Below are 27,402 nucleotides of genomic sequence, written 5' to 3'. Positions count from 1 at the left end.
CATCATCTATAATTAAAAAAATAAACCCATTTCTATTAATAGGACAAAAACGATGTATTTGCATGCTAACGCTGATGTATTTGTGTGTATAACTTGATGAAACGTTATATAAGCTTATATTAATAAATAAATGCCAGGTGATGTCATGTTTGAGCTCAATTTGGATCAGTGATATCATCTGACATCTCTCTGTCTGTGTTTGCTCACAGGACTGTTCAAGCTCAGAGGAATACACTATCGCCGCTGCATTACTGCCTTTGACGACGGCTTTTTACCGGGTAAGTGAAAGCAGAGATCAGACTGGCGGCTCTGGTTACCGTCTCCTAATCACATCACATCAACACTGGCATTAGTGTGCATTAAAGCTGGGGGACGGGCACACTTTTCACCTGTTGCCGTGAGGTATGTTTGTTCGATGGCTGCTGTAGTTCACCCCACCCCAAATTTTTATCCAAATCGACACACAATGGTTTCAGGGCTGTCAGTCTTGATTTGTTACATTTTTGTAGTTAGTTAACATGTTAAAGCACTTGACTTCCTTTTCAAGAACTAAAAATAATGTAATACATGCTCGGTCTTAGATCTAATGTGGCCATCACTCAAGGAAATGGCTAACAGAGACAGTCATGACTGCTTCAATGTGATACAACGGGGAGCAGGGAGGAAAGGCTTTATCTTCTCCAAAAATCCAAAGGGCTGCAGGGAGTTGAGGCTTTCAGCACAGATTCAACGCATACCCACATTAATGTTGTCATAGAGACAGACATAACCGACTCACAACTTTTATTTTTTTACTTGTTTGTGCTTTAGCCTCTTGATTCGTTCAGTGATTCACTTTGCACAGGGGACGTGTGATTTATTCCTCAAATATTATAATGGAGATCCTGATGTCCATTTGCCGTGACTGAATCACCTGTTTGTACTTCTAAAACAAGCTGTCCTTGTTAAACAACAGTAAATTAGATTTTTAAGTATACTAAAGGAAGATCTTGAGTGTTGTTAGTGGGGATGCATATCGATTAATTGCGAATAATCTATAGCAGAATAAAGGTTTTTGTTTACATAATATATGTGTGTGTGTGTGTGTGTGTGTGTGTGTGTGTGTGTGTGTGTGTGTGTGTGTGTGTGTGTGTGTGTGTGTGTGTGAACTGTGTATAATAACTTGGTATAGATAAATGCACACACATGCATGTTTAAGAAATGTTTACATGTGTATATATATTTGTATATTTAGTATAATTTATATATATATACAGTTGTGTTCAAAATTATTCAACCCCCAATGCTGTTAAGGGTTTTAGGGAATTTAGTGTACATTTGTAATTGTATTCAGAATGAAATCCTACAATGACTTCTTAAAGAACCATATGCAACTAAAATGACATCAGTTGGTTTTGTAATATAGTAGTAAATGTTTCTTTTGTGAATTCTTCATTGACACAATTATTCAACCCCTTAAAAAGAACTACCACTCTGAAGAACAGAGGTTCATTGAAGTGTTTTCAATCAGGTATTGAAAACACCTGTGGATGTCAGGTAACAGCAATAAAGCCTAATAAGCACCAATTAGGCAGCTTTAAAATGACTGTGATACTCAACTCCTTCTAAACATTTACTGGTGTGGTTACAAACATGGTGAAGTCAAAAGAATGGTCCAGGAAGACAAGAGAAGAGGTGATTAATCTTCACAGGAAGGGCAATGGCTATAAGAAGATTGCAAAGATGTTAAACATACCAAGAGACACCATAGGAAGCATCATTCGCAAATTCAAGGCAAAGGGCACTGTTGAAACGCTTCCTGGTCGTGGCAGAAAAAAGATGCTAACTGCGACTGCTGTGTGCTATCTGAAGCGTAGAGTGGAAAAAAGTCCCCGTGTGACTGCTGAGGAACTGAGAAAAGATTTGTCAGATGTGGGTACTGAAGTTTCTGCTCAGACAATACGGCGCACCCTGCGTACTGAAGGCCTCCATGCCAGAACTCCCAGGCGCACCCTCTTGCTGTCTCCAAAGAATAAGAAGAGTCGACTGCAGTATGCCAAAAGTCATGTGGACAAACCACAGAAGTTTTGGGATAGTGTTCTGTGGAAAATTAGAACTGTTTGGGCCCATGGATCAACCCTATGTTTGGAGGAGGAAAAACAAGGCCTATGAAGAAAAGAACACCTTGCATACTGTGAAGCATGGTGGGGGGTCAATCATGCTTTGGGGCTGTTTTGCTTCTGCAGGTACAGGGAAACTTCAGCGTGTGCAAGGTACCATGAATTCTCTTCAGTACCAGGAGATATTGGATGACAATGTGTTGCAGTCCGTCACAAACCTGAGGCTTGGGAGACGTTGGACCTTTCAACAGGACAATGATCCCAAGCATACCTCCAAATCCACTAGAGCATGGTTGCAGAAAAAAGCCTGGAACATTTTGAAGTGGCCATCGCAGTCACCAGACTTAAATCCGATTGAGAACCTCTGGTGGGACTTAAAGAAAGCAGTTGCAGTGCGCAAGCCTAAGAATGTGACTGAACTGGAGGCTTTTGCCCATGATGAATGGGCAAAGATACCCGTAGATCGCTGCAAGACACTTGTGTCAAGCTATGCTTCACGTTTAAAAGCTGTTTTAACTGTAAAAGGATGTTGTACTAAGTACTAAGATTGAATGTCACTTGGGGGTTGAATAAAACTGAAAATGATGTGAGCACAGAAAAGACATTTGTGGTTATTTCATTATAAATGTTATGTTATATTTGTCTGACCTACACATGCCTCTTTGATGTAATTGTAAGCAGGATGACTGAATGATCAAAATCAATGTCAAACCGGCCAAAACAATCAATTTCAGTTGGGGTTGAATAATTTTGAACACAACTGTATATATATATATATATATATATATATATATATATATATATATATATACATGCATTATACATGCATGTGTGCCTATTTATATATACATATTTATTCACAGTTCACACACATATATGATGTAAACAAAAACTTTTATTTTGCTATAGATTAATCATGATTAATCGTTATGCATCCCTAGTTGTTATGTGGTTGCTAAGGTATCTAGAGTGGTTCAGTGTTGTTTCTTACTGTACTAACTAGGGATGCACCGATAGGATCTTTTGGGACCGATACTGATTTAAAGGTGCAGTTTGTACATTTTAGTGGCATCTAGTGGTGAGGTTGCGAATTGCAACCAACGGCTTAATCCACTGCTCACCACTCGCTTTTGAAACACAAAGAAAAGCTACAGTAGCCACCACAGGACAAACATGTCATCATCAGAGACAAATTAGAAAAAAACATTGTCCGTTAAGGGCTTCTGTAGAAAAATGGCGGCACAAAATGGCGACTTCCATGTAAGGGGACCCTCTGTGTATGTAGATAAAAACATCTCATTCTAAGGTAATAAACACATAACGGTTCATTATGAAAGGTCTTTATACACCTCTGATAATATAGCTTTGTATATTATTTTGCATTTCTGTCAAGAGACCCTCCTAAAAATTACACACTGCACCTTTAACACTATAGTATATAATACTATACAGTGGGCCTATTAGCTAGTTTATTTCTGCATCAAATTATATTTACTGAACATGGATTGGATCTATTTAACATTCAACTGACCAACATCAAAGAGAGGCACAAAGTAAGATAAAATTTGGGGGATTTTTGGTCTTTTTTGAGATTTTGAGAAAAAGCTCAAAACACAGACATTTTCCCGAAATACTCTTACTCTGACCGCATGGCTCACGTGAATGAGTAAACTCTCACATGATTACTATTTTTCCTTCCATTGCATGTCTAACAAACTATAATTTGTATAAATATTTTTTAGAAATGCTGGATTATGCAACAGACATGCAACTTATTGCCTTCCTGCAGTTAATTAATAAACAATCGGTATTGGACATTCTCGTGCTATTGATTTAAATTCATCAAAAATCAGCCTATACATAGCTCAATGTCTCAATCGCATTGTAATGCCTTCTTGTAAACACCTTATCGATAAAACTGACGTCGATCGGATGCAAATTTCAATCATTTTAATTAAAAAAGGTGTGGTGTAGCTTGATCTGTGATCCGATCAGCAGGAGAAACGTATGCATGTAACCGTGTGATTCGTAGTATTTTCTCAGTCTGATGCAAAAATACATTGTGCACATGTGCAGAACATTTGAGGTCACGTCTTATATTTACTTAATTACGTCTCACATAATTCTCATCACAGAAGCAAGGCGAGGGCAACACGCATTATTAAGGAAATGCTCTACATTTTGCCGCATTCCTGTGTACTTTCATAACATTAGGCTACATAAAGCAATAAAATAGCGTGGTGCATTTTGAAAAATGTCATTGCCTATATCTGAAAACTTCTTAAGAACAACTTTCTTCAACTCAGCTTTGTACATTTATCCAGAAATAAAGTGCAAACTCGACGAGAGATGCTGTGCGCTGCGTTGCCAAGTCCTCTGCTTTTTTCAGGTTCAGATTTGTGCTACTATTTAAACTGTTTCAGCGAGTTGTTGTTTTTCTACGGGTTAAAAATGAAAGAATTTTGTTTATTAGTTACTAGTATTTGGGCTGAGAATAGTCTTTGGGATGCTTTTGGGCTAGGTTTGAATGTCCATTGGGCTGGTTTTGATATGCGAAGCTGGCAACCCTGGCTGTGTGCTTGCGCAGAATGTACATGTAAACAAACATTTTAATCAGATTGCAATGTTTGGGGGACATTTAAATTGTATTGTGCAAATTTTGTGCATGTAAACATTGCCAGAGAGATGCACCTGCCGCTAAAACAGTTCCCGGGAGCCAGAGATCTTTCTCTCTCTCTTTCAAGTGTTGCACTGAGACATCTGAAAGCTATTGTGCCAAACCTTGAATTTCCTGTTTTTCAGTTTTCCTCTTCCAGATTTGTCATTTTTATGTAAGCGCACAAGGGTCTCACACGGAAAGAGCTGACAGGCAGATTTTTTAAACCTTCAACAATAACAAACTCTGCATTTAAACCTGGTTTACTTTGCATTCTTAGTAGAGTTGTGCCACATCCAATCCGCTCTTATAAGTTAAAGCCCAATTATTAAGGTGAGCTCCGGTGATATATATTTCAAATATCACCTGCAATTAATTGTATCATTCAACGCACATCTTAAAATACTGTGCTACCATTCTTCCTGGCACTCAGGGTTGTCCTTAGGTGATCCCTGTGCCTCACTAAAATTAAATCCTTACGCATATTCCTGTGAGTTAGCCCTCCCCTCCTCTCTCAGTTGCCTTGTATAGAACCAGACTGCTTATTATTAGCTCTGTCTTGGCAGAAGGTAAAGTCTGTCTCGCCTAAAGAATGGACCCTGAATGTTGGCATCTGCTGTGAGGTCTCAATAGTAAATATGCTATAGGACATAAAGATGGCTGGTGGATGCAAGTTTGCAGACAAACTGTTGATGGATGTTTACACTTTGTGAAGAAAAATCTGAATGCATGAGGATCGCTCGTGCAAAAGTCTCCACCCTGTGAAGCCAGGGTGTTGTTGGTTGTTAGTTATTATCAATGTGCTTTTTTATGGTCCCATGCCAAGATACCAAGTTTGTATCTGCAAAGCAGAATAATGTAAATGTCCTCTTTGTCTTTATGACTCACTGATCTCTCAGCATTGGTAACAAAGGCTTTTATGTAACCTGAACAACTCTTGGCTCATTTTTAATGCTTTGGTCATCACTAATTCACCTCCAAAGGGAGATTTGTAGGACGAAAAACAACTTAAGTGCATGCAACCTGATTTAGCAGACCTTCATGCAGACCTTGTGAGAAATCACGCGCTAACAGACGCGCCACATGAATATGCAGATAGGTTAAAAGGTTTTTCCCAAGGAATCAGTTTGCTTTTCATGCTTTAGCCTTTGATTGTTGATTCATTTTTATTTGTAAAGGTCTTCTGAGAAGCTCTCACCTCGTGCTTCCTTAACCTTTCAAAAAACTAGGTCATTGATCATACATAGTTTTCGATCCTAAAACATGTGTAGAAGTTAAAAATGAGACATGAGTGTGTTTGCTTGTGTGCTATTTTAGGTATGGAGGAAATTAGGTCAGAGACCTCTTTTGTGTTCTTGCCCAGCCACGTTTTTAAAGTCATTTGTTTTTAATTAAAAAAAAAGTTTTTAAGATGATGTGACCAAGGACCGGGCTGCACAGCAGAAGTACAGTATGGTTATCAACATCTCAAGTTGCTTATTCAGGATGAGATGATTTTTATTGTCCTTGCCTGGTGATAATGTGTTACTTGATGTAACAAGAAGATTACAAATCAGTTCAGATCTTTTCTTGTAGCATGTTTTAGGGACTGTTTACACCTGGTATTAAAGAGCACCTATTTCATTGCTAAAACATTATTTTGTGTACTTGGTATAATGCAATATGTTTGCATGATTTATGGTTTAAAAAACACATTATTTTCCACATACCGTATATTTTTGTTAGCCCGGTCCAACCAGACTCTCGTACATTCATTTCATTTGTACAGAGAGTCTGGCCACGCTCCATTGCAAAGCGTTACTTCCGTTAAGGAGGGTCCTCTGTTGAAGTTTAAAACTATTGGATCTGCCCAGAGTCACTCTGAATCTGCCATAACCAATCACTAACGTTTGGTCGTGACGTATGTCATGCGCCGAAACCGGCCGGAAACAACAAGTCCGAATGATCAGACCAACAAAACTTAGCAAATATTGTTCTTGCTCCGGCTTTAACTTCTGTATATTCTGCAGTTTTGCAACAACGGACCGAATAGCTTTTCTCACGTCTTTCTCCGATGCCATTACTGAACTACAACTCAAACTGACGCACGACCTCAACGTCATTGTCTTAGCCAACCCCCTCTGTTCGCTGATTGGACCTGCAGATTTTCGCAGGAGAAAACGAAACTCTACACAGCAGTCCCAGACGTAGTACTGAAGCGAAATGAAAATTAAAGCAACACTATGTAGTTTCCATGTAAAAATGACTTACAGCTCCCCCATGTGGTTGAAAAGCGCAACAGTGCCTGGTATTAGACACTCTTCTACAGGCAGGGGGAGGGGCGGGGCTGTGTTTCCTACCCTCCACTGCCACTTTCAGAGTGTGCTTGTAGCAGCTAGGAGGCTGCTCAGGTTGCAGCAACAGTACAATTTGTCCAGTTAAAAGTTGTTCTATCACTGTAATAATTTTAGAGACATTATTTAAAGGTAAAAAAAACTACATAGTGTTGCTTTAAGTGGAAGCACGTAGGAGGGCACGTATTTGAAAACCTCGTTGTCCCTGATTGGCCAGCTGATCTGTACGTTGCGATTGGCCTGAATACCTCTGACGTCAGCCAGAAATGTGACGCTCCTTACCATGTTTGAAAGATTTGGTTTTAGTTAACTTACAGGCTGTGAGTCTGAAGCGAGAGAAATTATGATAATGCCGGTCTTGTCTACGTCACCAATTCCACGAAGTTAACTGTTGTTGTAGTCCAAGAAAAGATATTTACATTGGAGATGATAACTCGCATCATCGTTTACTTTGGGGTTTGTACCTTTTGCATATCGTTGACGTGTACCAATACACACTTGCACACCAAATGCAAGTGTAAACAATTTTGAGCTTGTCAATTTTCTACCACATTGAGGTAGTCAAAAATGCATTCTGTCGCCCATTATTCACAGCGAACGCAGGGCCACAGTGTGACAAATCATCAGCAGCTACAACAGTGATGACAATGTGTCATAGCACACAGTTCAGTGAATCCTTCTGCATATGAGCCTGCACAGCCAGGTCCCCATACTAACTGCACGCCATCAGCAACAATGCATGAAATGGGCCCAGTATCATTGTGATTGGTCCATGGATGACTGTAAGAAGCTGGCCTTGTCTGACGACTGAAGATTCCTGGTGCATCACATTGATGGACGAGCGCAGATACGCTGATTACCAACAGAGGCTATGGCACCTGAATGAACTCATAGATGTTTCTTGGGACACTTTAGGCCCTGTTATCACAATTGCACCATCTATGACAGCTGTCAGGTATCTGAACATTGTTGCGGACCAAGTGCGCCCATTCATGCCAACTGTGTTCCCTTGCTGGTGATGGCCATTACGAACAGGATGATGCATCATGCCACACTGCAAATTCACCTGACATGAACCAAATAGAACATAGTGTTTTTTTAGCTACATCCCTACACACTGCAATTTTCGGGAACTGGAGGACCTGCTGTTGACATTATGATACCAGATACCCCAGGAAACCTTTTGCCACCTTGTCCTATTAATGCTTTACCGCACAGCTGCTGTTTTGCAAGCAAAAGGAGGCCCTACATGATATTAGGCAGGTGGTCATAATGTAATCGGCTCATTTGTGTATTTTATATATTTATTAATTTTTTAAATGTTTTTATGTAAAGTTGCTTTGAAACGATGCAACGGGGTGATAGATTCCCACGAAATTAGACTTATGAGGTGTCATGAAACATTTTGATAAAAAAAGTAAATGCAAAGTAAGAGTATCAAAATAAGAAACATACAGTTACAAACATATCGTCATGTACTATTTTGCACGTGATTTGAATTGACATCATACAAACCAATTTTGTTGTTTTTTCCACATTTAAGGGGAAAATTTTCATTACCGCAATGTGTCCATGACTGGATTTGGGTTCTTTGACATGGAAATATTTATAATTAAAAAATCAAAAAAATTAAAAGCTTCAGTGCATGTTATACTATAAACATTTACAGTAAAGAAACATGTGGTTTTTGATGATCATTGGTAATTGGAGAGACAATAATAAGGAATATAAATGTGTCCAAGACCAATTTCCTCATCCTCCACAACAATTTTCAAGCATTGTTTAAGCCCTCAAGGTTACTAACATTTTCAAAAAAAATTGTTGGAAGGGACATAATTGACTGTGACACTCAAGATGGTTACCAGATAAGCAGTTCTTATTTTTTCTTTCCAGATAAAAGTTAAAATTTTGTTGGTCATAGTACCTAGACAACTTTTTAGTTCTCATTACCGAAACATGAGTTGTAAATGCATATATTTAATGTAAAATCTTGTTGTATAATGATCATTTTTGATAATGATAATCTAAAAAATGTAAATAATTCTAAAGGAAATATTTTTTAAAATCCTCTAAAAATAATGGGTATAAGTCTTATATGTGCAAAAAAAATTCTTCAAGGGCTTTTAAAAAAAATCTGATGCTGGACACCTTCTGAATCTGGATTTCGTGAGAATCACCCAACATTGTTTGAATGAATTTTGAATTGAATTAGTGAGTAATAATTCTTGCTACAATGCAATTGGACTTGAGCTGTTATGATGACCCATTAAAACATCCCTCGCTGTGTGTTTGTGGGAATGGAGCACATTGTCATCATTCCTAAAAGTCTATGCTGTTCTGTAGTCAAGGTCTGCATGCCATGAAAACATCCTTTACATGCTCTTTTCACTCTCTTGGCGCTATTTGGTTTGTTTCAGTAAATATTCAGTTTCAAAACATTACTCCACTCTTAACAAAGTTAGTCAAAGTCATTGCTGCGCTGTGAAGTTATGTCTTCTGTGATGTGTGGGAAGCTTGAAGATAATTTGTCCTGTACCTCTGTGTAGTCTGCGTGTCCCAAAATTTTTGATAAGGTGGTAGCATTTACCGACTCTTTAGATTTAAAGCTAGCATTTTACGTTGTTTTATTCCTTTTTAATGAAAAGATGTTAGTTGCCTTTGCATTAAATTTTTCTTGCATCATTTGGCTGTGGTTCTCAGTTTGTGCCCCTGACAGAATTTGCATGTATACTTTTGCCACAAATGTTTCTATAGATGACGCTGTGTTTCTTGCAGGTCCTTAAAATCCTTGAAAGTTTTTGAATCTGGGGAAAAAATTCAAGGCCCTGGGAAGTTTTTGAAAATATTCATACATAGTTACAGGTCATTGTGTAATGTAGTATAATATAATAAAAATTCTAGACTTTTTAAGCACACGTGCTAAACTGTTCACTTTAAATGTTTATATCTTCTGTATGCGAATGTTGATTCATGCCAAAATGCTTTTTTGCATAGTTGTGTTTGACACATGAAAACGTCTCGGGTTATGTATGTAACTGTTGTTCCCTGAGAAGGGAACGAGACGCTGCGTCTCCCTTGCCATACTTCCTGCGTCCCTGTAACTCCGTCTTTGGTAATATTTCAGATAGTGATATACTTCCTGGCTCCCGCGTCACCCTGTCTTTGTCGTTAAGCCTCATCATTAGTTGGATTTGTTATACACATTCAGACACACTTACCCCTGGAAGCATCCCCAAAGTGTCACCGCAGTGACGCAGCGCGAGTTCCCTCGAAAGGGAACTGTAACAAAGTACCTTAAAAGGTAACACGATGTAACCTTGCTCTCACTTCAAATGTGTCCCCACATTTGTCCTTGAATTTGAGGGTACTGGACCTTGAAAGTCCTTGAAAGGTCCTTGAATTTGAAGTTAACTAAGGTGTGGGAACCCTGAGGTTGCTGCACGCTACACTGATAATTATTGAATAATTAATATTCGGTTTTGTATATTTATGTCCCTGTATGTATGTGTTTGTGTGTTCTGTGTATATTTATGACTTTAATTTGGCAAATATTAATTGGACAGATATCAATTATGTATGAAATATTTCAATTCGGCATGAAACGGAAGTGTTATTTCTTTATCGTGACATATATCCGAGTAAACGGCTCCTGAGATGAGATTTCGTCCATCGGGAACTGATTGGATCGTTTGAAGTTGGGCGTTGCTAATAAACACAAGGACGATTAATTGCAGAGTCCTCAATGGCTCAGCCCTCCCACCAAAATTTGTGACAACAAAAGTAATTTTAAGGTGGGTTGAATGTTTTTAATTTAAAGATTATGAAGGCACATTCATCATACAAAATGTATAATATAATTTAATTTATGTATATGGAATCTGCCAGTTTGATAAATTAATTTCGCAATATTGTTTTAAAACTAGTGTAGATGTCTAACTCTACTGATCTAAACAAGACTTTGGCATTTGCAAAGCTAGTTAGTGAATCTGTAATTGTTTGCATTCTTTTAGAATATGGATGGATCGCTTATGTCAAGCTTGTTGTATTAATTTTTGTCAATTTACAGGCAACGCATGACCCCCTCTATGCATCTGGCCAAAATTTGACCTTCCCTTGTTTACTTTGCATTGTGGGATACGATTACAGCTTGTCCTGCATACCGACAAGCCAGACGAGTCTGTTTGTTCCATCATTTAACATTTTGCCCTTGTGTTCTACATTGCTTTATTTGTTTGACATTTATCATAATTGTAAATGAATTGTGTCTTTCCAGTTGTCTTTTAGACAAATATTTCACATCACAGTGCATCTATCATGGTCACTGACATCACGGTAGGCCTCAGTAAGGATGTCCATGGATTGATTTCCTCGGATTCAGACTATTTTGATTCGACCTTTGGCGTGCACAAGGAATGTCTCTTAGTATTAAGCCAGCAGAGATTTGTTCCAAAGTGTTGGTAAATCATTGTGTTAGCATGCGCTGGTCACGGATCTTAATACATCTGTCTTATGTCCTCTGACATGACTTAAGCATTTACTCTTTATCCCTGTTGGAAAATGTAGCTTCTGGTGGTTGCTTGTTTTTAACGTTTCTAGCTGGTACAAGCTGGTTGATGCATCAGCGTCATAGATGTCTCAGTGTCTCCTGTGAAGATTTACACATTCCTAGAATGCAAAATCTGCTTATCTATTTTTAGCGCTCTCTTAGTCTTTCTCTCCTACATCTATCTTTAAGGCTGTACAGTTGGAAGAGGTCACAATGACCCTCGTACATCTGTTCTTGAAGATGCGGTCAAATCCACCCCTGTCTGTTGCCATTCTTATGGCACATACACACACGTGTTGAAGGTGCATAATACAGTTTTGGCAGTGCATTCCTCCTCCACATCCTACAAAAACAACTACATTGTTTTTCCTGCAGGATGCTATATGCAAATGTATGTTTATTATTAGTGAAAGAGTCAGCAAAGTGTGTGCAATGCATGCTTTAGATGTCTCAGTCAGCACGAGGAAGATCGTTTTCATATTTTATTGTTCTTAACAACCCTTTAAACATCAATCAGGTACCGAACTTTATCTCTCTTAATAACTTTTTTAACATCATGCAAGTCCTGCACTTTATTTTCTAATTCCTGCATGTTTTAAAATCGAAACCAAAATCTCAGACATGCAAGTGGATGGACACGCATCGTTTGTATTAGTTAAGCATTTAGGATGGTACAATTCTCAGAAAACGTACAATTAAAGATCATTTTAGATGTTTGATCACTATTTCTGTGTCTAACCGTTCACACCAGACGCGCTATAGGCGGCAAAAACATGCTATTCGCGCGTTGTTGAAACATTTTGAGTTTACTCACACGTAAAATTCTAGTCATTCGAGACATTCACGCGGAAAATCGTGTCATGGGAGGGGCTTCTGCAACTCTGCTCGCTTACTCTAATCAAGTCACTACTAGTGCAAGCTCCTGATTGGTTAACGCAGCGCTTTTTCTGCTGAAGTTCAGATTTTTTTAACTTGAATGTTTCCCGTGGCAATTCTCACTAGACGTGTGAATTGCGAATTACGTGTACTGCGCCTCGCTAAACGCCTCATTCGTGCCGCGAGACCTCCAGACGTGCATAAACGCGTACATTGATTTAACATTGAATTCACTTGCGCTTGACGCCTCTACCGCAGCTGGTGTGAACGCAGCATTAGGCTACGTCTGAATTTATTTATCCATCAATTTTGTATGATTTGCCTTGACCCCTGTGACATTGGTGTTGGGGGGGGGGGTTCTTTATTCTTTTTGCACAATTAACTTTCTACGAATTAGTCAACTCGTAAAATATGTACGCAATCTCGTGAGATCAGATTGATATGACTCTGCAGATAACTTGCAATTTTATTGTTTCAAAAGCAGATGGTAAAGATGCAAAAGTAACAGATTGCACTTTCAATAACATAAATTTAGCAAGCTGGCTAGCACAGTAGAGTCATGCTAACTAATACGCAACGAGACTTGGTTATTACTTTTTTATTTGTTCTCTCCATCTATCCATCTATTTCATTTGCGATTGTGATTTGGTTAGTTAAAAGGAAAGTTAAATAGTAAAGGCAACCCACCATATTGTGTGTTTTGGGGTTTTGATGAGAAATGAAAAGGTAATCTGATATAAAACGAAAAGCCATAAAGAGAAACCAAAACCAATAGGGGGGCGAAGAAGACGTCACACACCATGTGAATTCTGGATTGAGTAATGCTTTCATAGTTTAACAGATGTCATTCATAGCCACTAGAGTCAGTAAGCAGACCACAGGTGATTTAGTTGTATTCAAGATCCTTGTCCTACCACATTGTATGAGGGCTACTGTACGTGTTGAGAACATTATGACCATTTAAATTGAGTAATCGCTCCTAAAACCTCTGGCAGCAGTGGTTTCTTTTTCTGTTTTCACCTTGCTTTGTGATAAACTTCTTTACAAGCGACCATACAGCCCAGTTAGTTTCATGAGCCGTGAGGACCCGAACTGATCTGACCTGTTAGGTAGCAGGCAATCTTTGCTTAGCATGCTGCCAGAGTTAAATCCACTACGTGTCGCCCACTGATCCATCTTCATGTTTACAGAAACTGGCTCCTGGGGTGGACCAATTCGTCTACAGCTGCATTCAAGAACATCCCATCTGGACCAATCAGCAGTTTTGGGAGGCCACCTTCTACTCTGAAGTGCAAAACCAAATCCGAGCTCTGTACCTTACTGCCCCTGAGGACAAACATCTCATCACTGCCAAGATCAAGGAACATGATTCGTAGTCAGACGTATTTGTGAAATTTCAATTCTTAAAAATAAAACAATATTTAAAAAAACATACAAGATTAATGGCAGTTGTTTTGTTTGTAGTTTTCATAGCATTCTTAGGGGCCAAGCACACCAAAAGCGTTTATGGCAGTTGCATGCGCCTTTTTTGAATGATATTATATGGGCAGGGCGCGTTTGCGCTGAGAGCGGAAAAACCGCCCGATGTCATTTGCGTCTTTCCATTGTCCAATCGAATGAGGGGAGAGGCGGGCCTTACGTTGTGGTGAGGGAAGTTTACAGTTGCTTTGAAGAACCGGACTCCACTCGCTCACTCTCTCCTGCGTGTTTGTGCACATCTCACCCTCAAACAAGGTCAGAGCAAGCGTCCTCTTTCTGCTAATATGACAGTTAACAGCAAAAGAGCGCTCACGCTTCAATATTTGATTGACAAGACAGCTGACTCGGTGGTTGCTTAGCAATATGAAAAGCTGCGTCGCACTGCTCTTTTTTTAAAAATGCAGTGCGTCGCGCCTTGCGTTTGCAAGCGTTTAAAGTGCTTTTGGTGTGACTGGCCCCTTACTGTCTTAAAATTAACTATTTTCCCGCCTTTGACGAGTTATCTCGTAAATTAATAGAAAGCGCTTCCCTGCCAATGATGAGTTTTTACGGCAATCCATATTTCCGGTATTATCCATTAGGTGGCGCTTTTACCCAACTTATAAAAAACTGAAGCATCCAATGATCCAAAAACAGTTAAAACTCAGTACATGTTTTGATCATCACTTAATGAATCTGATCTCTAACAAAAGAAAATTATTTCAGCTTTTTGTTCAAAATTTGGTATTTTTGAAAAAACTTACTCATATTTAAGAGATGATAAATAAAGAACAAATGAAGATAGGATAAAACTGAGTCAGAGGGTCTGTTTTTCCATTTCTATTGTATGTTTTTATATTTAAAGGAGAACATTTTTGGAAGGCATACATTTTTTGTGAAAATCATAGAAATTATGGTGCTGGCAAAAACGCTGGCAGGGAAAGAGTTAAACAGTGACAGGAAGTAGTAGCATAGGGGCGCGCCACAATTTTTTTTACGCATATGATGGTGTGTTCTTAATGACAGGTTTTCTTAAATTATAGAAAATAAAATAAAAAAATACAAATCAAATTATATTCACAAAATAGCATCAGATTGCAGCGCACCACCTGTATGGTTATACATACACTATCATATCGCGAGATACTTCCCGATACACAGCCCTACTATTATCTCTGTTTCCGAATCCTTGCTATCAACTTAAAATGAAAGAAAGTTTACAAAAAGATTCATTGATGTAAACATACTCCAGCATACAACTGTAGGTGAAAAGGGGGTATAATTTGGCAATCTCTCCATCTGCTTCATGTCTATTAGGAACAGGGTAAAATAACCACAGAATCCAGTGAGTCTGAACGGACCGCTATGGACCTGGCGGCGGAGCAGTTACGTGCTTGGCCAAGTCTAGGTAAAGAGAAGCAGCTGGAACTGGTGAAGAACGAAGAGAGTACTGTGTTCAGCCAGGCCATCCACTACGCCAGCCTGATGGTCTATCTGCTTGTACCGCTGGACACCAGCAAGAACAAACTTTTGCGCACAGCCCCTGCAGCCGACTGGGAGAGCGGCAGCAATAGCATCCTCACAAACAGGCAAGTAAAAGCTCTGCATTAATGCAAATGTGACTACAGTGCATTCAGGGCCTGCATTATGTGTGTATGGCGTGTGTGTGTTTTTTTTTAACCCATGACCTTTACTTTGGTAGCACTGTGCTTTTATGTGAGGAACAGACCTGTGACACATTTGTGCAACCACTGTGCTAGGCCATTAAAAAAGTAAATTGTGTAAAAAAAAGTGAAATACACTATTTTTATTAGTAGCTATTAGTATGTTAGTGAGGACTCATGTCTTACATTTGACCTCTGCCTGCAAATCATTAAAATATCTCGGCATTAAATCCCCACAGTTTACGGATCATTGTGCAAAAAAATGCATTGAATTAAGAATGGAAAAAGGTAGATAGACATTGTTGGCTTTATAATCAGGAAGTAGGAATTGCATTAAACCACCCAGACAATGACTAATAAAGGTCATCACTCACAAATCTCTGCATGATCATGAAGGCCAGCAATCACGCATGAAATCACAGTTAAATAAGTAAAGGTGCACCACTCAACCTTATCAAAAGCTACCAGGTGCTCTTAACACTTTGCATTATGGGAAGTCATTGCAAAAGTAATTGCTCTTCAAAAAGATATCTACTGCATGTAAAGTCATGTTTGCCAAAAACATAATTGTGACCCATTTGCAAATCAGACATATTTGACTACTGTGTGACTGGGCGTCTTATTAAAGGTATGGGGAGAGCGAGGCACAAACTAACGCTTTTTGTTTTTGTCTCAATCATTCAAAAAATATTTGAGTTTGATTAATTATATTTTTACACAAGCAACACACACATCTGCTACAAATAAACATTCTTGGACAATTACACCAAACGTGACAGAAGTGCAAACGTTCCAACTTTCCCATTGGTTGGGTTAATTGTAACAGGCAGGGGGTTAGTTGTAACACTTGCTAAAAATTAAGTTTGTATGCAAATATTTCAATACTATCTTGTCTATATACTTGAAGTGGATATTGTTTATATATCCGTCTATAATAGACAGGTATCCACACTGTATTCATTCATCCAGCTCTTTTCTAACAATAGTTCAATTATAAATGGATACAGTATGTGAGAAAAAGCAGCACAATTATGACAAAATTTTTTTTTATATGTGACCCAGTCTGTAAAAACCATACTACAGTTTCAAAATCAAATTCTGAGATAATGAAAATCAATGTCTGATTTAAGCCATTAATTTCATTATGATTTCAATCTTTGACGTGACCTTATTCAATTAATATTAAAGATATCAAAAATCGTGTGTTAAATTTATTTTTGTTCATAAGACAGGCACATTTATTTTGTTGGCAGCCAGCAATCATTTGTGTGTAGCCTATTCAAATCAACCACATGAATTACGCTAACGTTAGCGGTTTTCATATCGTAAGTGCTGAGGGATTAGTTGTAACACAGCGTTACAATTAACCCCGGCCCGCTGGGTCAAAATATTTTCAAGCCCACCAAAAAAGTTGCTAAGAGCTGCATATTTCAAAACGATGCTATGTTTTAGTCAACAAGAGACTGATTAATATGACATAGCATTGAATTTGGTATCTTACACACCCAACTTAGAAACAAAAAAAAAAAAAACATATGATGACAAAATGTACTTGCATGCTACCAAAACACCAAAACACTCGTTCATCAATAACTCTCTGGAAAAACATTATACTTTCCAATAATTTGCGGGAGATCATCTATTGGCAGCGTGAAAAAACATCGGAAAAAGAAAACGCTCAACCTTGTGCAACAATGTTTTGTGTGAAAGTTGTTTACACACTGCAAACACATGTTTATGTCCAAATAGTAAAAGTGGATTTTGCATAATAGGATCCCCTTTAAAACACAAATAAGGATTTAATAGGTGGTGCTTATTTGGGATAAGAGAACCAGATTCAGTCTGCTTAAAATGAGTACTTTGAGTACTTTTGCTGTTTCTCAAGTAGTACTGGCGCAAATAATAAAAACAGAAAATGACGTACGGTAGGACTCGTGTTTTTTTCAATTTGCTAACATAAATCAAACTCAATATATCTCAGTGATTTTAACAGAAAGAGTGACGGTTTGTTTAGTAACAGTAAGCCAAAAAGTTTCTTTCGTTTCTTTCGTTCCCCATGCTGATATTGAGAATGTGCTGACAGGTTGGAGGTGAAAATGTAAGGACGTAGTGCAGTTCCTCAAGGGGACTATCTGGTTATACACCACATGTTTCTCCAGTAGCTTGACTTTCACCTCTCTTTAGCTGTGGGATGAAGTGAGTTGGCCTTTTGCTGGATCAACACTCGGCCATAACCAAAGGAATGTCATACGGTTCGGGAAATTGGGGATTTGTAGTTATAATAATATGTGTGAGTTTGGGGTGGCCTCTTGGCTTTAGAATGGATCATGAGGCTGTTTACACTTGGCATTAACATGTGTTTTCGTCGATCGGATCACAAGTGGACGACGTTAATGCCAGGTGTAAACGGTGTTCAAAACGTTTTGAGCTTGTCCACTTTCGACCACTTTCAACCACATCCAGAGGTGGTCGAAACCACTTTCGATCGGATCGCTTTGGAGTTGCTGAACGCACATGTGGTTGAATGCGTTCGAACAGCCACACGCGACCGCCTTCTCTCCGCCCATTTATCTAATCTGAGGTATTAAACACAAGTTTTACGTCTTTTTTGACTTCTGGCGTGAACATTCAGTGAACAGCGCTATTTTTAGCCTTTCATTGATAAAACTAAGCGGCTGATCTCCGTAGTTTCGTTTTGAAAGCGTGTGAAAGTTGCGCGATCCTATTTCATCAATTGCGCTGAAAATTCAAAGAAAGCTCTTACATACTCATGTACAAAACACTGTGCAGCATGTTTACTTGCTAAACAAGCAGTGCACTCCGACATTATATTAGTTTGCGTCCATATAAACTCATAATTACTCCCGCTCGGGTTTGAATGACAGCAGAGAGACTCGCCCACCGTCTCACAGACCACCCCCTCATAGTATTCAGCACAGAAGCGGTCGAAAGTGGACAAAAGAGACGGATTTAAATACCAGGTGTAAACGTAATGTGTCTCTCTCGTCCACTTGTGATCCGATCGATGAAAACACATCTTAATACCAAGTGTAAACAGCCTCATATTTGGCCAAATCCACATCTTCCATCTCCATTAAAAAATTTCATTGCACAGGAGGTTCTGCAGGAGTGCTCATGTTGGATCATTAAATCTTTTTTTAAATACAATAATGTAATTTTTTAGTGTTTGCTCCACTACTCTAATTTTATTCATTTGAAGCATTTAGCAGACGCTTTCATGGCGACTTACAAAACAGCAAAGCACTTTTTCATAGAGAAGCAGTAACATGAGAAGTGTACACTTAAAGAGTACCTATTTCATTGCTAAAAAACGTTATTTTGTGTATTTGGTATAATACAATGTGTTCGCGTGGTTTATGGTTAAAAAACACATTATTTTCCACATACTGTACATTTTTGTAGCTCCAGATTTCACTGTCTTCCTGAAGCGCATGGATTTGAAAAACTCCTGATTGGCCAGCTAATCTGTATGATGTGATTGCCCTGAATACCTCTGACGTCAGACGGAAACGTGACGCTCCTTACCATGTTTGAAAGATTTGGTTGTTAACAGGAGTAACTTACAGGTTGTGAGTCCGAAGTGGGAGGAATTATGATAATGTTGGTCTTGTCTACATCACCAATCCCAGGAAGTAAACTGTTGCCTACATACAATCCGTGTGTTTGTTGTAGTCCAAGAAAAGAGATTTACATTGGAGATGATAACTCATGTCATCATTTAGTTTGTACCTTTTGCATATCGTTAACATGTACTAATAAACACTTACACACCAATGGAAATTTAAAAACGTAAATCGGACAATAGGTGCTCTTTAAAGTTTCACAGATCAAAAGTTGCTTCCATTGGTAAACACAGTCTGCATTAGTGCAGTTTTACTAGAGACAGGCTTTTTATTTCTTTTGGAGCACATATCTTTATTTGTAAACAGAATTACATCACTTTTCTTCAAGCGCCACAAGCAATGTGAACTGGAGCCCAGACTGCCCACTTTCTGACTGTGATGTTTTAAACCATTTGAATGAAACGGTCTATAAACAGATTCCCAACATGTTAATTTAAGAAACACTACCCAAAAATGCTTAAAGGTCTCTCTGCTATGTTAGTTGAATAGTTAATATTCAGCTAAAGACTTTAAATGTCTTTTCTGGGAATACTTGACAGCCTCAAAGCTCACTCTATATATGTCTAAATTATATATAAAGCATAGACTGCATAAAACATAAATGTAGTGTTTGTGACGTCACTCATAGGTTTCTGAAGAGCAGTTTTGAAGCCAAAGTGGGCGGAGACAGCTTTTGCTATCTTGTTAGCGTGTCACTCTCGTAAAACCAAAAATAGGCAAACAGGGGTGGAACTGAAGTGCCTGGTTGCTGAAACCACGGCTACCTAGCTCAGGTAGTGACAGCAGTGGCAATCCACCTGTCAATCAAGTGGCCACGCCCTTAAGTGTGCAGAACCTTAAAGGGAAACGACACTTTTTTTATTAAATATGCAAATTTTCCAGCTCCCCTAGAGTTAAACATTTGATTTTTACCTTTTTGGAATCCATTCAGCTGATCTCTGGGTCTGGCGGTACCACTTTTAGCATAGCTTAGCATAATCCATTGAATCTGATTTGACCATTAGCATCACGCTAAAAAATAACCAAAAAGTCTGGATATTTTTTCCTATTTAAAACTTGACTCTTCTGTAGTTACATTGTGTACTAAGACCGACAGAAAATTAAAAGTTGGGATTTTCTAGACAGATATGGCTAGGAACTATACTCTCATTCTGGCGTAATAATCAAGGACTTTGCTGCTGTAACATAGCTGCAGGAGGCGCAATGATATTACGCAGCAAAAATTACGGGCAGTGCGTAATATCATTGCACCTCCTGTAGCCATGTTACGGCAGCAAAGTCAGCTGAATGGATTCCAAAACGGTAAAAATCAAATGTTTAACTGTAGGGGAGCTGGAAAATGAGTATATTTTCCGAAAAGTAAAGTGTCCCTTTAAGGCTTCATATAATTCAAAAAGATTAGTTGCAAAAATTTGACCCCCCTCAAAGTTGTCATGAAAAGTAAAATTAGTTACATAGACCAAAAACACTTTTTGTATCAGCTTGTAGACATATTTTTTCATTCTCTAATGTTGGACATTTTAACATGAGGGGTCTATGGGATTTGACTCCCTTTTGGAAGCCAGTCAGTGAATTGCAGTTTAAGTCCCTTCCGTGTTGGATTCACGAATAAAAGCATTCCACTCAATGCCTAAATGTAATATATAATTTGTGTTGTTTTATGAACAGTATTGCAGGCAGTGTGGCAGAGAGCTTTGACACTGAGAGTGGGTTTGAAGACTCTGAGACCAGCGATGTTGCCAACTCAGTGGGGAGATTCATCGCTCGTTTCATAGACAAAGTGTGCACGGAAAGCGGAGTGACGCAGGATCATATCAAGAGTCTGCATAGTATGATTCCAGGTACAAGACAACATGGTGTTTGCATTTATATATTGCATAAAATTTAACTACACATATTTTAAATATGTATTCACTACAACAAAAACGATTTATTGTGGATGAATTAGATTTTATAGAATGGATTTATCTCTTTATTGTGTCAAATTTATCATGCATATTACGGTGTTACTTACAGATAATAACAAATGCATGCCAGTAAAGAATTTGTTTCTGTTTAAGGGATCGTTGCAATGCAGATGGAGACTCTAGAGGTGGTTCATAGAGAAAGTAGAAGACTGCCTCCAATTCAGAAGGTGAATGTGGATTAATATATAAAGACTTTCATCACATGTGGTGGTATTTAAGTGTTTGTTCTTCCTGTCTGGTTGACTCTACGGTAAATGTTTCATGCATGATAGGCAGATCTCTTTTACTCTCTTCATACAACCAAGATGAAGCAAAATAAAATATATATTTTCTTTGTTTCCTTTCTTTCTTTCTTTCTTTCTCACATATCACACCTTACATTTCTCCTTCAGTTATGCTCTTCACTGGTATTTTTGTTTCCTGGTAGCCAAGTTAAATATTTTATTTAACTAATTTTATCAAAACTTTTAGGGGCAAAACTGTTGGATGTTGTAAACAACATTACAATTAAGGGAAAAGTCATATTTTGTGTATTAGTTGATACAAATCACACTGTAAAATCAACACAAATTACAGGGATACTTCACAGAAAAAAATGAAAATTGTCATTATTTACTGACCCTCAGGTTGTTCCAAACCTGTATAAATTTCTTTGTTCTGCTGAACACAAATGAAGATATTTATGGCGCTTTTCTATTGCATAATACCGCACGGTTTGGGTCGGGTCAGCTTACTTTTGGGTGCTTTTCCACTGGGTGCCGTACGTGGTACCCAATTCTCGAAAAGACTCGAAAACACTGTAGATCACTGATTGGTCTGAGAGAATCGTCACTACCAGCGTCATTGCTATAATGTAAAAGATTAGCTTTACCTTCATGCTAGCTTGCGCTGTCTCGAGTAAACATGTTGTTATCTGTGCTTGGCTGTAAGTTCCCAAACTACCTTATAACGATGAAAAGCATCCACAGGTTGAGAATCAGGAATGCCATAACAGTTTTTTCCAGACTTGCAGTTTGTGGCGGCACATTCGCATCGTGCACCTCCGCATATATGCTTAAAGGCGGAGTGCACAATGTTTGATGTTTGAAATCACCTAAACAAACACGCCCCTACCCCAATAGAATCTGGACCTTCTTTTAAAAGACCCGCCCCACACATACGCAACCCAGGCAAGGATGACGGTTAGTAGACACGCCCCTTACTGCTGATTGGCTACAAGTGTGTTTTGGTAGTCGGGCCGTCTCCTTTTCCAAAGCGTTTTTCAAACATTGTGCACGTTGACTGACTCCACGGGTGTTTGTACAGAAACTGTTATGTGAGACAGAGTTAGTGATAAACATGATGTGCAAACATATATTTATGGTGGTCAATTTTAATTTTGAGGTGGACTGAGAAATAAATTAATGTATGGGGATGTTTAGCGTTCCAACAACGGTCTCACCTGTATGATTTCACAGCAGTAGGCAGCGCAAATATAACAACACGCCTATAATGCTTCTCACTCCGAAGTGTTACTAAACTCAATGGAAAAGCTAAATCGTGGGGTGCTCGGCAGTGGAAAAACGTCATTAGAAAAATGTTAATAACCAAACAGATCTGGGGCACCATTTACTTATTTTTTCCCTACTATGAAAGTTCAGTGGTGCCCCAGATCCTTCTTGGTTGTATTTAGCAAAACAAAGAAATTTATTCAAGTTTGGAACAACTTTTCATTTTTCGGTGAACTATTCCTTTATGTTAATCAATTGTAGTTGAATTAACATTCATTGAACTGACTTACATAACCAATTTGCATTAACCTGTTATAAATATGAAATAATTTTTATTTCACTCTTTGATTAGATGATTATAGTTTTAAATTTGTTAACTAATTATAAAAGATTGTCCAGGTCTGTGATAAGGGTGATATAAAATCTGTACATGAACAGGCTTTTTTAAAGAAGCAAAACAAAGAAACACCCCATACAGTACAAGAAAACCACAAATCATGACCTGATGATTGCAAGAAAATGATGTGAGATGCTCAACATGAGAGAATTCAGGACTGGATGAAGACCTTGATGAGAGGTTGTGTTGTTATTGTGTAACTTTTTTAAAGGAGATTATTGGGAACCCAATTCCATGTCCAGTGTGAGGAGGATCATGGCCCAGATTTGGCTGGGTTTCATCTAATACTCCAGCTTTTGACAAAACAAATACTTTGCTTTAGTTCCCATAGGGCCATGTCTGTGCTCTTCTAATGCCTCTGAATCTATCTAATGAACCAGATAATGGCTCTAGACGTTGTCTGGATAGTGTAAAGTTGATAGATTATGCGGCTATGGTAAACACAATTACACTTAATTACCATACTTAAAACTGGAATTAATGATAGATGTTTACTTCACCAAGAGACGTGTTGTTTTTTAAAACCAGAAACACTTGACATTTTATAGGTTGTCAGAGTAAATGAAATAATCATTTAGGTTTGTTTACCACAAACATAATGGTGCATTTAGTAATAGATTTTGGTTGCAATGTTTTTTAATAACATTTCTGGTCTTCAGCCCAAGATCTTGCGGCCTGCGCTGCTGCCTGGAGAAGAGCTGGTGTCAGAAGGTCTGCGAGTCGTCTTAGACCCTGATGGTCGAGAGGAGGCAACTGGGGGACTTTTGGGAGGACCACACATCCTACCAGCAGAGGGAGCACTTTTCCTTACCACTTACCGCATCATATTTAAAGGAACTCCTCACGACCAGTTAGGTAAGTCTTGATGCTTACGGTGCACTTATGCCGCTAGACAACAGTGTCTGTCATTTTGATAGTGTTAATTACATTTTAACAAAACAAGCCTTACTACTGTATAATAAGTTGAGAAGAAAATTTTTCACTCACTCTCTGTATTCACATGCTTATGTTTGTATGGGTAGTTGGTGAACAGGCAGTGATCAGAAGTTTTCCAGTCTCTTCTCTGACTAAAGAGAAAAAGATCACAATTCAGAGCCAACTACAGCAGAACATGCAGGAGGGCCTTGAGCTGAGATCCGCCTCATTTCAGGTAATGACTGAATAAATGATCAAATATGTGCAAGCATTAATAATCACACATTATAGCAAGGGTCACCAAACTTTTTCTTTCCTGGACCCACCCGGACAGTTATAATCTTTCTCATGACCCATCAAATATTTTTTTTATTGGAATAATTTAAACATTTTTTTAAAAAAATCCCTTTGCTAAATATAGCATACATATAGCATAATATAAAATAAAATAGCTAAATATAACATTAATATAACATTTAGCATTTAGATTCCTGGTAAAATGTTAAGTAGGGCTGTCAAACAATTAATCATGCTTTGTGTTTGCATAATTTTAAATACGCAAACATTTGTGTACGCTGTAAAAAGTGAAAGTTGGATCTACTTTTTTTGCAACTTAAATTTTCTAACTAAATAATTTTATTGACAATTTACAATTTACTTTTCTAAGTTAACAATTTGGAAAGGTAATGTACACCTTCAAATTAATATAACTCTTTGGTCTAGATTCTAATTTTGGTCTTGTTTTAAAGAAGACACTTTTAAGTTTTTATGGAATTGTCTGGAAGTGAAAATATTAAATAAAATGTTTCAGCAGTTTAAACTTATTGTAATTTGTAATAGATACAAATAATGCTATTTAGTATTATTTTATACATAAAAGTATCAAAAAATGAGGTTTGTGTTGGTTTGCTGTGAGGTTTGCTGCGTACTCTTGTCACAAATTAATAAATTACTGTCACTGCATTATTATTACTGCTAAAATGTTTTGAAATATGAAAATCTTAGACCTTTCCAACAATATATAGTTTGGCGTGATAGATTTAAAAATATTTATATGCAAAATATTGAAGTAAACTTAGGTGTCCCGCTCACGAGACAGTGCCAGTTAACGGCCAGTTAAAGATAAATTACGATTAATCGCATACAAATTAAAGTTTGCGTTTGCATCATATATATGTGATTGTTGTGTGTAATTATTATGTATAAAAGAATAAACACACATGTATACATTTAAGAAAAAAATAATGTATATATATATATATATATATATATATATATATATATATATATATATATATATATAATATAAATTATATCAAAATCTAAATAAATATATATACATGTAAATTTACAAAATAATTACACACAGTGCACACACATACAAACTTTTATTTTGTATGCGATTAATCGTGATTAATCTTTTGACAACCCTAGTTAAAACCTAAAAATGTAAAACTTTTTTTTACTTCAATTTTTCACTTAAAGTGAGACAAATTAATTTGAATTTTTTTAAGTGTTACCAATTAAAGTAATATTAATCCAACTTTCACTTTTTACACTGCATATATTTAAGAAAGATTTACATGTGTATATTTTTATATATTTATATTATATATAAATAAAACAAATTAATATATAAATAAAAAATTTCTTAAATTTATACAAGCATATTACAAATATTATATGCATAATAATTACACACACATAAATTATGCAAATACAAGCTATTATTTTGTATGCAATTAATTGTTTGACACCCCTAAATGTTAGTAAAGTTTTTTGCACCAAAATAACAAATATAGTTTAACAAAACCTAACATTTACACATTTTTAATATTGTATTGCATCTTTCCATTCTTCTAGTATAATGATATCTCAGATGCCAAAACTTATGCCAAACCTTTTTCATTTTCAGTAAAGATCGTGTTGCTTGAAAATATTTTGTAATTTTCCTACTGTAAATATATAAAAAATTTATTTATCATTAGTAATATGTGTTGCTAAGGACTTTATTTGGGCAACTTTAAAGGCGTTTTTTCCAATAATGTTTATTTGCACATATTCCTGATGTTTAAATCGTTGTATCTCTGCCAAATATTGTGCTATCCTAACAAACCATACATCCAGGTGATGTATAAATCTCTCTAAAAAAAAAGATCCTTATGACTGGTTTTGTGGTCCAGGATCACATATTACATCCCCATGTGGTTTCAGACTCATAACCTCTGACCAGGCCAAATCTCAATACGCTGTTTTTATAACGCAGTGTTTCTGATTCATTGAATCTGTTTAAATCTGCTGTAAAGCATTTTGTCTAGAAATGACTTTTTTTACATTCTTTTATCAATAGTTTGTGTTAAAGATGATTTTTGTGCACTTCAAACTGCTGTTTTTGTCTGACTCATTATCACCTTTCATGGATGAGGACAGAGCCAGAGAACCACATGTGTTGTGTTCTTCACTACGCATGGACTACAGGACTATAAAGATTTTATGTCTCATTCCTATCGTTTTACTGACTTAAGCTGTAAAATCAAGCCCTGTATGAGAGCGAGGGTCATTCGAGGGGGTCTGCCAGCAGTCGGTGTCTGGGGAGCATTACCACGTCCTCATTAAGACCTGCAGTCCACCGGGGAGATCAGGTCAGACCCCGACGAGTAGCTGGCGGACGCAAAGTGAGGGGATGTGGGGTCACACAGATGAGCGTTTGTGCGGCCAAACCTCATTTTTGGAATGTTCTTAACCGAAGAATAGTAAAGATCTTATTCTGTGCTCTTATCCAGCTTATTTCTTGTTCCACCAAATGATTTTTTTGGTAGATTCATGAAGGTGTGACCTCAATTGAAAACTACTATACTGCTTAATAAATCACTCAGGCTAGCAGCAGGGTGTTTATTAGGGAACAACTGATTATGAATTAGTATCTTTGTTGGGTTGTTTTAGTTGGTAAAGGTGGCGTTTGATGAGGAGGTGAGCTCCGAGATGGTCGAGATCTTCAGGAAACACCTGCTGCGGATCCGCTATCCCCTGTCCATCTTCAGCACCTTTGCTTTTGCTGCAGGACAGACGACGCCACAGCTCATATTACCCAAACAGAAAGAGAAAAACACAGGTTTAAGGTCAGTTTCAAGCATTGTATGCTTATAAGAGTGTGATTTTACATGCATGTTATTGCATTGTACTTTGAATATTTGTTTTTCTATAGAACACTATCTAAGACCATAGTGAAAGGAGCCAAAAGAGCCGGGAAGATCACAATGGGCCGCCAATCCACACTGAAGAAAACTGAGAAGGGCAGTCGGGGGACAGTGCACGAGGACGATGATATCTCCAGTGAGAATACTACACAGACATATA

The 27,402-nt window shown here is 37.7% G+C and overlaps 1 protein-coding gene across 4 annotated transcripts in view; it reads left to right on the top strand.

Annotated features, from left to right (window-relative positions):
* sbf2 (SET binding factor 2) overlaps positions 1-27,402 on the top strand; it is a 183,138-nt gene that overhangs the window by 118,583 nt on the left and 37,153 nt on the right. For all 4 annotated transcript variants that reach the window (XM_073859387.1, XM_073859388.1, XM_073859386.1 and 1 more), the window contains 9 exons: positions 210-278; positions 13,701-13,876; positions 15,291-15,557; positions 20,945-21,117; positions 21,337-21,410; positions 23,790-23,985; positions 24,153-24,280; positions 26,989-27,164; positions 27,251-27,378. In XM_073859387.1, the coding sequence (XP_073715488.1) occupies positions 210-278; positions 13,701-13,876; positions 15,291-15,557; positions 20,945-21,117; positions 21,337-21,410; positions 23,790-23,985; positions 24,153-24,280; positions 26,989-27,164; positions 27,251-27,378 (1,387 nt within the window). The remainder of the gene's footprint in view (positions 1-209; positions 279-13,700; positions 13,877-15,290; positions 15,558-20,944; positions 21,118-21,336; positions 21,411-23,789; positions 23,986-24,152; positions 24,281-26,988; positions 27,165-27,250; positions 27,379-27,402) is intronic.

This window comes from Misgurnus anguillicaudatus, chromosome 21 (genome assembly GCF_027580225.2).
Source record: "Misgurnus anguillicaudatus chromosome 21, ASM2758022v2, whole genome shotgun sequence".
Classification (NCBI taxonomy): domain Eukaryota; kingdom Metazoa; phylum Chordata; class Actinopteri; order Cypriniformes; family Cobitidae; genus Misgurnus; species Misgurnus anguillicaudatus.
Note: the sequence above shows the minus strand (reverse complement) of the source record. Positions and strands in the feature narration are given on the sequence as shown.